This window comes from Nanorana parkeri, unplaced genomic scaffold, assembly GCF_000935625.1.
Source record: "Nanorana parkeri isolate BGI_ZX_2015 unplaced genomic scaffold, ASM93562v1 scaffold1261, whole genome shotgun sequence".
Classification (NCBI taxonomy): Eukaryota; Metazoa; Chordata; class Amphibia; order Anura; family Dicroglossidae; genus Nanorana; species Nanorana parkeri.
The window spans coordinates 323,043-334,886 of NW_017307529.1; the positions used below are offsets into that span (position 1 = coordinate 323,043).

General features: G+C 43.2%; 1 protein-coding gene across 1 annotated transcript in view; it reads left to right on the forward strand.

Annotated features, from left to right (window-relative positions):
* The first annotated feature begins 1,024 nt into the window (after positions 1-1,024).
* LOC108797328 (tripartite motif-containing protein 26-like) overlaps positions 1,025-11,844 on the forward strand; it is a 17,667-nt gene continuing 6,847 nt past the window's right edge. Inside the window, exon 1 of the mRNA XM_018568908.1 lies at positions 1,025-2,046. Within this exon, the coding sequence (XP_018424410.1) occupies positions 1,056-2,046 (991 nt within the window). The 5' untranslated portion in view covers positions 1,025-1,055. The remainder of the gene's footprint in view (positions 2,047-11,844) is intronic.

Below are 11,844 nucleotides of genomic sequence, written 5' to 3' on the forward strand. Positions count from 1 at the left end.
GTGAGATACAGGGGAGAAACCAATGCGTGGGCTTAGATTAGATACAGGGGAGAGACCAATGCATGGGCTGGAGTGAGATACAGGGGAGGGACCAATGCGTGGGCTGGGGTGAGATACAGGGGAGGGACCAATGCGTATGCTGGAGTGAGATACAGGGGAGAGACCAGTGCATGGGCTGGAGTGAGATACAGGGGAGAGATCAATCCGTGGGCTCGGGTTAGATACAGGGGAGGGACCAATGCATGGGCTGGAGTGAGATACAGGGGAGGGACCAATGCATGGTCTGGAGTGAGATACAGGGGAGGGACCAATATGTGTACCGGAGGATGGGATACAATGGAGATGCCAATACACCTGCTGGAGGTGCCATTCAAGAGAGACCAATGCGGTCTTTTCTGTCTTCTATAAAGAAACAAAAATGTTTAAAACATTAGGGAAGCAATTCAGTAAAACATTATGACTGTATTAGAACGTCCTGTGACAAATTCATGAAAGCAGTGTGACAGTTTTCACACTTTTTCCAACGGACTGTTCTTACGTGCGAAACATTTTACATTCTAGCACTACGTCTGCAACAAATTCATTCAGAAATACTGTGATAAAAAAAATAAATGGAGGTAAATAAGACCTCTTCCATGTTGGAGTAATTTGAGGCAAGTCTGCAATAGATTCATAAACATCTTACTAGCATTTACATGAATCTGTGGCAAGGTGCACGGGTGAGAGACAGATGTCTACAACACTCTGGGAGGGATTAGTGTCTACAGTGTTGAGGGTCTGAGTGTCTACAACACTCTTTATGAATTCCAGGGTAATTGTAGACCAAGTGTGATCGTTAGCCAAATATTACAGAAGGCCCCACTGCTATAGTAAGACGATTGGCAGAATGTTCCCAGCAGCCTTTGTGAATGGAATTTAGCAGGTGTTCTGTAAATGATGACGTGTATCTTTGTCCCTGCATACCAGATCTTATCACAGTCACACGTAGTTGCCCCAAACCCTCCATGTTCTGAGTGCTGGAAACTTTCACTTTCATTTCTCTCTCCTGCTCAATCATGGCGACTGCTGGTGTGAGAGCTGAGCTAGAATGTTCCGTCTGTCTGAATACTTTCACCGATCCAGTAAACCTGACATGTGGACACACTTTCTGCCGGGTCTGTATTGATCGTGTTCTGGATACACAGGATGTTCCTAGAGGTTATTCCTGTCCGGAATGCAGAGAAGTGTTTGTGAAGCGGCCTAAACTGCACAGGAACTTTGCTCTTAGAAAAATACTGCACAATATCCTGTCTACTGACCAGAAGGAGACCATAATCCTCTGCACCTACTGTGTGGACTCTCCTGTACCTGCCGTTAAGTCCTGTCTGTTGTGTGAAGCTCGTCTTTGTGAAAAGCACCTGAACGTTCACAGCAAGTCACCAGAACACGTCTTATGTGACCTCACCACTTCCATGGAGAGCAGGAAATGCTCCATCCATAAGAAGATCCTGGAGTATTACTGCACCGAGGACTCCACCTGTATCTGTCTGATGTGCAGGATTGATGAAGCACATCAGAGACACCATGTAGAGATACTGGATGAGGCCTCCGGAAACAGGAAGAAGAAACTAAGAAATGCCCTGGAGAGAATGTTGACAATGAGAGAGGAGACAGAGGAAAGAATCCTGAGCCTGCAGGACCACAAGAGGAAATCAGAAGAAAAATCAGATGGTGAAAGAGAGAGAGTCATTGCCTTGTTCAGAGAGCTCAGGAGACGACTGGAAGGCCTGGAGAAGAGAGTCCTGAATGAGATATCCAGGCATGCAGAGCGGGTCTCACTGTCAGTCAATGATCTGATCCGTCAGCTGGAAATAAAGAAGGATGAGTTGTCCGGGAAGATGCGTCACATTGAAAAGCTGTGTAACATGAGGGATCCACTGATTGTCCTACAGGAATCAGACTCCGGTCACTTGTGTAATATCTTTGAAGGAAATTATAAACAGAGATGTGATAAACAGCTTCAAGGTGATCTGGACTCTGCTCGGGTCTCACACACATTACACAAAGGTTTATCTACTATAATGGCAGAGGTAAATTTGTGCTTTTATAAGTTAAGCCCTCACTGATCTCAGCAGCTGCAGACACTTAGGATCAATTCATCCTCAACGTTCGCAGCATTTTCTTTAAGTTTTATTTTTTCACAGTAGATTATTTTGCTCCCCTCTCCCAGCAGCGAGTAGGCAGCCTGCAAACCCTCCTAATCTGTAATGTAATCACAGAGTGAGTGCACAGGAAGAGCAGAGTGCTGAGACCAGGTTTGGAGGGCTTTGAGCATAAAATGCTCCACAGTACCTGCAGATAAAGAGGTCAGTGTGGGCTTGTTTTAAAATGTATTTGCTGCTTGCTAAGAATATGTAAATATTGGAATGCCCAAAGCCTGATCAATTATACTTGGGGGCTTGTTCACACCAGCCAGCCATGCTGACTGCACGGCCGCCAGCGTGCTCTGGGAGGAACAGTGCTGATCAACTGATACCTATTCACTGCAGTTGTGTTGAGACAATTTGCGTTGCAACTCGCTGTGCTAAAAAAAGGACAGCATTCCTTACTTTTTTTCAGTGCACACCACTGCAATGCTGCAATGTAAACTGACCTAACTGAAGACAAGGTTTATGCCTTGTCTATGCTTCGGGACTGCACTGGGCAAGACTGCCAGTGCAGCCCCAACACATCTGGTGTGACTGAGCCCTTCAAAAAAATCCAGAAAAACTATCCCAAATTTTTTTTTTACAAAAATCAAACTTAAAATATTTTAGTGCAATTCTAAAATGGGTGATTGTTCCTGCAAATTGAGGGGATGTACACTCAGAAATAAGTTGTAATTAGTATTGGGCAGTGTTCATTTTGACACCAAATTTTATTTTAGTCTTAGTCTTTGACGAAAATTTATTTTTATTTTAGTTTAGTTTTAGTTGACGAATTTCAAGTTGATTTTAGTCGACTAAACTCTAATAGGTCTATTGTGTAATGCATTATTTAAGCAATTCTCTAGCATTTCCAAACTCATTTCATTATATATTTCTGGAGTAAATCTCTATTAACCTGTTATTAGTTATGGTATTAAGTAGGGATGCCCCAATACCGTTTTTTCGGTATGGCGCACGAGTACCGATACTTATATTTCGGTACTCGCCAATACCAAGTACCGATGCCGGTACTTCCGGTAGTATAGAGCCGTCTTCCCGGGCAATCAGGAAGCCAGTAAGGCTTCTTGATTGCCCGGGAAGCCGACTCCATTCTGTTTGGCCTGCTGGATGCTGATTGCCTTCCTAGCCAATCGGCATCAAGGCCGGCCAAACAGATCTGACAATATTGTGACACATTCATTAACGTACCAGTCCCTCGGCCAGCGCTCTCCAAGTGGCCAGACACCGCACTCCAAGATCTCCCCACGTCTCCTGTGTACAGCACCCATGTGATCGGCGCTCAGCCTGCTACTGCGCAGACTGCCCAACGCTCTCATTCAGAAATCCTGTGCATGCGCAGTAGCAGGCTGAGCGCCGATCATGTGAGCGCTGTGCAGTGTGCACACAGGAGATGGCAGATCTGGCCGAGGGACTGGTACGTTAAAGAATGCTTAGGATCTATGTGGGGGGGAATTAGGTGCCTGCAGGGTGGGGGTCGTGTCGCTACAGTATCAGATTTGTTTGCCCGGCTCGACACTGATTGGCTGGAAATCAGCATCGAGCCGGCCAAACAGCATGGAGCCAGCTTCCCGGCTCCATCTTTCCTTGCGGCACTGCCGGTCAGAGGAAATCTCCCTCTGACTGGAAGTTCCATTATCGGGAAAGGTATCGGAGCATTTGGGCGAATACGAGTACTCGCCCAAATACTCGGTATCGGCACAGATACTGATACTAGTATCGGTATCGGTGCATCCCAAGTATTAAGGTTTGAACATGCAATACAGACACAGATTTAGCCGTTGTGAATAGAACGTCTTAATTTATCTTAAAATTAAAACCAATTTATTCTTGTTTATTTATTTCATAAATAAACAAGAATATTACTTTTTCACAAACAGACGTGCAGCTTTATATTAAAAAAAGAAACTTTATTAACGTTAACGCCATTGCACATATTACCTGAATTGCTAGAGATTGTTCACAGCTCCCTCTACAGGACGTGCTCAGGGAACCAGAAGCCAAATGCAGTAGTCTTGGAACGCATTTTCGTTTTCGTTGATTAACTACTCTATAATTTCAATTTCATCACTGAAAACTGGCCAAATAACGAAACGAAAATGACAAATTTTCGTCAGCGAAATTAACACTGATATGGAGATATGTATTCAACGATAGCACATCCATGTGCGCATAGTCCCAAGGTAGTCATGTGCACTGCTTAGGCGCCTTTACACTTGTGAGTGTATTAACATATATGAGATTTTCCTTTACTTCCTGTCCTGATGCAACAGGAAGTGAGAGGAAATCTCTAAAAAGTAAGGGAAGTTGACACCAGAACAGATGTCACCATTGGAAACATTACCCTCACCTCTTTTTCTGGTGACAACAGTAACATTTCGGATTTCCCAGCACTTTCTGTCTTTATGACAATTGCCACAGGGACACAAAGTAAAAAAAAATCTATCTATCTATCTATCACCCCCATATCTATATTTTTATATCTATTATCTATCTATCTATCGATCTATCCCATATCTATCTATCTATCCATCAACTATCTATCTATCTATCCCATATCTATCTATGTATCTATTATATATTTATCTATCCCCCATATCTATCTACTGTATCTGTCTCATTATCTATATATTCATATACTGTATATATATATATATATATATGTACATAGGTAGCAAAAATGATGCCAGCCTCCACTCCATTTGCCATGTCTTCATCCTTGCCATTGGAAGAGGTGAGAGGAACTTTAGATGACCACACAGGTGACATTTGTGAAGGTAAAGGTCACAATACAGTCTCATTTTACTTCTCTTCTGTGCATTAGCTTATGTATGTATGTATTTATTTATTGGCCCTGTTCTCTATTTAGTTATTCATTATTTTATCTGTTGGGGGCTAAACATTTTTGTTCTCTCCAACAATATTTTTTGCATATCATTGTTTAAAATAATGCACTAAATGGCCCCATATTTACTTGTTATTCTGACGCCGATTGTTGTATTAGCGATTTGTCCCTTGCTGAGACCTCTATGCCTGGCCTGTATAAGCAGATATAATCACTGCGGACAATCCTTATCAGATAGCTGAACTCACCAAATACCTTTTCATCCACAAAGAGCTTTATTGCTTGCAGCAGGTTAGTTACAGCAGACAACAAGATACATCAGATGAATGAACAGACGGTATTTGAAGTTCAGAGATGGTAATGTTTCCAAGCATGCATTGAAGAGTAACATGTGGTCATGTTACTGACAGACATCTTGATGCCATTAAAATGACAAGTCTAACAAGAAGGGGGAAATACATCATACATGGAGGGGAACAAAGAAAAACATGGTGCAATAACCCAAAACGACCACAAGATGTCAATATAATAATCGACTATACAACCAACTATAGTACATGGCTCAAGGAAAATTAACTATGTGAACCTCATCTTACATTTGTATGAATATTAACCATGACTATGAATTGTCATATTAGATACAACTATTGTGACAGCACACTTGTTATTGGTGTTATTTATATTTTTACTATCCCTTTGTATTCATGTCTGCACAGATTTAGCAGGTGCCCTCCCAGGGAAAAGGGTGGCCTTGTCTCAACATCAGATCCACCCTAATCGTGAAATGGATGCGGAGTCGTGGTTTGGGCAGCCTGTGAAGGAGGTGAAAAAGAAGCAATCGTCCAAGGGAGGAGGTGTATTTAGGAATGTGTTTTCGAGCAAGGGGATTACTAAGGAGGAGGAGTCTGGGGAAGAGGAGTCATCCTCTGAGGAGTCCGAGGGAGGAGGGGTATTTAGGAATGTGTTTTCAAGCAGGGAGATTACTATCGAGGAGGAGTCTGGGGAAGAGGAGTCGTTCTCTGAGGAGTCCGAGGGAGGAGGGGTATTTAGGAATGTGTTTTCAAGCAGGGGGGTTACTAAGGAGGAGGAGTCTGGGGAAGAGGAGTCATCCTCTGAGGAGTCCGAGGGAGGAGTATTTAGGAATGTGTTTTCGAGCCGGGGGATAACTATCGAAGAGGAGTCTGGGGAAGAGGAGTCGTCCTCCGAGGAGTCCGAGGGAGGAGGGATATTTAAGAATGTGTTTTCGAGCGGGGTTATTACTATCGAGGAGGAGTCTGGGGAAGAGGAGTCGTCCTCCGAGGAGTCCGAGGGAGGAGGGATATTTAAGAATGTGTTTTCGAGCGGGGTTATTACTATTGAGGAGGAATCTGGGGAAGAGGAGTCATCCTCTGAGGAGTCCGAGGGAGGAGTATTTAGGAATGTGTTTTCGAGTGGGGGTATTACTATCGAGGAGGAGTCTGGGGAAGAGGAGTCGTCCTCTGCTGAGTCCTAGGGAGGAGGGAAATTTACCGAGGAGGAGGAGTCTGAGAAAGAGGAAGCTGAGGAGAAGTCTGAGAAAGATGATGCAGAGGAGTCTGAAGATGTGGAAGATGAGGAGCCTGAGGATGCAGAGGAGGACGAGTCTTCTTCTGGGGAGGAGGAGTCTTATTCTGAGGAGTCCTAGGAGGAGGTGACAGTAATAGAGTCTGGAGGAGCAAGCAAAGTTACTCTCATTTAAAAAAAAAAAAATCACTGAAAGAAATAAAAAGCCCACTTCAGAATTAGAAGAATAACTACACCTACAAAAGGTTTCATCTCAACTCCCCCAACTACACACTCACCACCACTACCAGCACCTCCACCACCTTTGCTTTCCAAATGCAGTTTATAGCCCCCTGCTACACACCTAAAAGCAGCAAGTGACCAAGGTCCAGGACTAAGCAATGGAGAATTTCACTGACCACCAGTGTGAGGGGGCCCCTTACTGGCAACTGGTAAGGGTGCACTTTACCACGGACCGCCAGTGTAAGAGGGCCCTTCTCTAATGACCACCAATGTAAATGGGCCCTTTTCCTCCCTCTGACAATCAATATGAAGAGGCCCTTCTCCCTCTGACCATGAATGTAAATGGGCCCTTCTCTATTAGCATCGGCAGCCTGTATTCTTAGTACGTTAAAACTTGTATTTAAAAATGTAAAGTTACTTGTCATGAATTCGTCGAAGGTCATTATTTGTGCAATATTACTGAACTTACAGGGTTATTAACATAGAGTTTGGAGAAGGCAGGATAAGTGAACAATCTAGTACAAAATGGCTGATTTTGAAAAATTCTCCAATTCCGCTCACTTTCCAGTTCAGCTATGTTCTCCTAGATTGTTCCCGTCTCCTGCCTTCTCCAAACTCTTCACCGTTTTGTGAATAGACCTGTTGCAACAAATGAATTAAATAAAAGGAAAACACATACATTTTTTTATTATGCACTGTGGCCACTAGATGGTGCTAAAAACTAAAATAGAAAGTGATAGTTGTGTAGAAGGGCAGCTACATTATATTTCTAATTTGTGGTTTCTAGTTTCTAGTTTGTGGTCACCTGACTATCGCACCTCTATAAGCTGTTGGACATTCTTTTCAAAAACGTAATGTGGCTATAGCATCCTTTTTATGTTTACTTAAATCCTTGTTTTCAGCTTTTGTTACTTCTCAGTGCAGCTGATCTCCTGCAGCCCATTTGCAGCCACTTCCTGTCTACATGCACTTTAGCAATGGCTGCATGGCATTTCTCAGGGCGGGTTTCCGGATGGTGACAACAGTGAACCATGTCTGTGTAATGTGTATTAGAACAGTCAACTGAAGGCTCCATTGGAAGCCTATGCGACAGGGTGCCAACGCTGGAGCACAAATGGCAGATGTTGACAGAACATTATCATTTTAATAAAAGCTGAAGATTGATAAACATTGAAAATGTCTTTTTGAAATGACCGTGTTAAAGATCATATGAGATTTTAGTGATTGGATTTACATCTCTGTGAACTCTAATCATATTGCTTTTTTGTGAATAGGACCGTGTCAGTTTTTTTTTTTTCTTGCAAGATTCACTCGCAAGCAATAGAAATCTGAGGCCAGTTAGAAAAAAAAAGAGGCAAAATCAATTTCAGCGAAACCGCTGCACTTGTCCTGACTTGCTTTTTTCTGGCATGACACACGATTTAGCATCGTCACATGTTTAAAAAGCACCAGAAAAAAAGTTTATTCGTCAAACAAGGAAGAACAAATCAAATGTTAGTATTTTATTTGTAACTCAGATGACGGCGTGTTGCGTCATCCCAATAGGAGAATTTCCCAGCGTGACTCATTACTCGAGAGAAGTGAATACCTAGAAGAGGGATTGAGGATAAGTCGGCCTTCATACACTTCACTGGCTGCATTAATATCTGAAGTCGGCAGTGAAAAAAATACTCAAATGTTCCTTTTGTGAATGACCCGATTTGTTCAAAAAACAACGACCTGCTAAATCGTTTCACAGCCATAGAAAGAATCTGAAAAAAGAACTCCGGGAATTAAAAAAACGTACCCTAGAGTGGGGCTACCCCTGTACAGCAAGGGTTAAGTGCTCGTTTTCTCTAGGGGGCTCAAATAAAATATACTCACCTGATCCTCGGTCCTCAGTCATCGCGTCTTATGCAGGTCCTTCGACTTGCATTAGATGTAAGGACATTGAGAGACATTACACAGCCAGCGCAGAGGGGAAGAGAGATGAGTGCTCACTGCCGAAGGAAATCTGCTGTATTTGAGCCCCCTAAACAAAACGAACACTCACAGTGATAGGGAAGCCCCACTGCAAGGGTACGTTTTTTGAGTTCTTCTTTAAGACCGCAGGACGTCCTTGCACTTTAAAAGTGTGGCGCTCACCCCCGGAGGAGCCGCCAGAATAACCCGGGTCTTCCGTAGTCTGTCTAGGGATTTTGGTAGCCAGCTGCCCTATTAGCATTAACCTCCCTCTTCTAGAAACCAACAGAGCTGGAATCCAGGCCAAAGGTATGATGCTGAAGAACTTTTATTAACATATTCACTCTGGGAGAGAGGGTATAGAGATCCTAGATATCCAGAGTAGAACGGACACAGACTCATCATTCCTCTTTCGGTGACCCAGTATAGATCCATCTGCAGCACAGTTGAATAGGGTGTTGGCACAAAATCCTCAGTAGGAGAGACACCAGACCTGCTTCTGAAGTCCCTTATATTACAGGCACCTCCAGCAGCCATCAGCTTCCCTGGTTCTCCTCCTCCAACAATAGCAGAGGCCTCCTCCAGACTTGAGGACTAGCAGAGCATTTCCACACTCAAGTATTCCCAACCCCAGGCCTTGCCTGGGTAGCACCCAAACCTGGACTAATCCATGGCTGGAACCAAAGTGAGCAGATGGAAATTCTCTGGAGTATATATGCCCTGTCCCAGCATGCAACACTGCCTGTCAGAGCCCCAGTGATTGGCCAGTGAACTGCACACATACTCACAGTGCCCCTTATTGTCCCACACTGCAACAGAGTCACACTCCACTGAGGCAGGTACAATGTGAGGAACCACATCTGAACCCAGGGCCTCTGCTGTAGCTGGCAGTGGTTCTACCTGCTGAGCCACCTTAGAACCTTGGATCGCTCCTTGCCTCATCTCCTGTGTAATCCTCAGGTAAACCTAGTTTCTGCTGAACTCCTTGCTCCTCCCTTGAACTTCCTATTTAAGCCATGCCTCTGCACTTCCTGTTTGCCAGATTATTATGCTCCTGCCAATATCTTGCTCTCTTGCTCCTCCTGTGATACAATCCGCTTATACTGCTACCCGTGTACCGACCTTTGGCTGCTGATTCACTGACTACTCTCATCGTCTTCCACTTCATACCTGATACCTTTGGCTGCTGACCTCGGTTTGATCTCTGACTACACTTCTGCCTGCTCCTATATTACTACAGTCTGCTTGTGTACCGAACTCGGCCTGTTTGACTACGACTTTGCCTGCTGTTTCAGCTACTGGACTCCGAGCCTGATCCAGATCGTGACATACAATCAATGCCAGAACACCTGGAATTAACCAGATAAACGCCAACTATAATTCAGCCAGACTGACTACAGCTCTGGCAATCACTAAATTTCTAGTAGCCCCTCCACAAAAGCTGGTTGGGGCTACATTCACCCCCCTCCCCTTAAAAAACTACGTCCCGGAGTCTGAAGCATTTGAAAAAATGAATTCTTATCCTGAGAGGGGATGTCTAAGCAAAAATTGGATGGGAAAGGGAAATAAGGGAAAAGTTAAACATTTTAACAAAGTATTGTTATGTGACATCATAAAAAAATATTTACGCACCACGTTACATCAATAACTGTATAATATCACACTAGAGGCTGTCACTGGGCCATGAGCCATCTTGTGATAGGTACTCTGACAATGGATCATTACCAAAATAAACATTGAAGTAGAGCCCCTTCTATCTGAGTAAACTAACTTATCATATTCTTATAAAATACATTCCTTTACTATAAAACACATTACTATCTTTGATATCCTACAGCAGCTGATCGGATCCTTATGTGTAAGGAGAAAATAAGGAGCAGAAGCATTTATACTGTATATATCACAGGGACATTACCTTATACAGGTTACTTATATACTATGGGTTTATATCAAATTATATACAAATACATATCCTAACCCTAAATTACATCCTAAATGTACATGAGGCCAGAGTCTGATTCCCAAAAGAGTGAAACTCTGCTCTCACTGTAATCAATTCTATCTTAAGAAGTCCATCGCTAAGTATGAAAAATATGTACAGTTGACAATACATATTCCAGCTGTGATATCCTCTAGACACGAAGTCTAAGAAATCAATGAGGTACAGTGTGTAGTAGTCCTCACCGGGACCATCTTGACACGTAGTCCTGAAGAAACTATATACACCCGCCTCAGCCGAAGCATATATATGCAGGTATATAGATCTATCTATCTATCTATCTATCTATCTATCTATCTATCTATCTATCTATCTATCTATCCATACATACATACATACATACATATAGAGCACACTATGGATATACGGATCAGGCAGAGCATGGCTGAAAGTTTAAGTCCATTGTTCCAAACACAAAAATAAATGGTTTCTTCTTGCTTTAAGCCAGGAGTAAAGGGTCCCCAACTTATTGGTATATGCATTTTTAACTCAATGAAAAAGACAAAAAAAGAAGCGCTACTACCCAGAGATTTATGATCCTTATTGGGTTGATTCATGAATGGATTGCAGTATTATACATGATGAAAGTATCTGCAAATATCAGGAATCAAAGGCTCACTGTTAGATGGATGTAATGGTTCACTGTCAGTGAAGAAGGGATGGTGCTGGCTGCTTGGGTCACGAGAGGTTATTTTATTTTACTTTTTTATATGTTACTTTTACTTTTTTTTATTTATATTTATTTTTTTGCACTTATTGTTATTGCTATTATATAGGGGGATAACAATCCCCCTATATAATAGCAAAGGCACACTGACAGGTCCTCTTTATGGAGACATTAGGGGTCTCTAGGACCCCTAAAGTCACCTGTGGACCCCAAAAGAAGCTGATGAAGCAGAGATCTGCTTCATCAGCTTTTTCTCTCTGGCTATAGCAGCCAGATGACTGACAGGTGAATGCGGAAGTGATGTAATACACATCACTTCTGCATTCACAGCCCGGACGGAGATCAGCAAGGAGCTGATCTCCCGTCCTCCTCCTGACGCCCTCCGAGGCGGTCCCGGGCCGCAGATGGGGCAGCGGATCCCGGGATTCAAGGTGAGGGGTCAGGG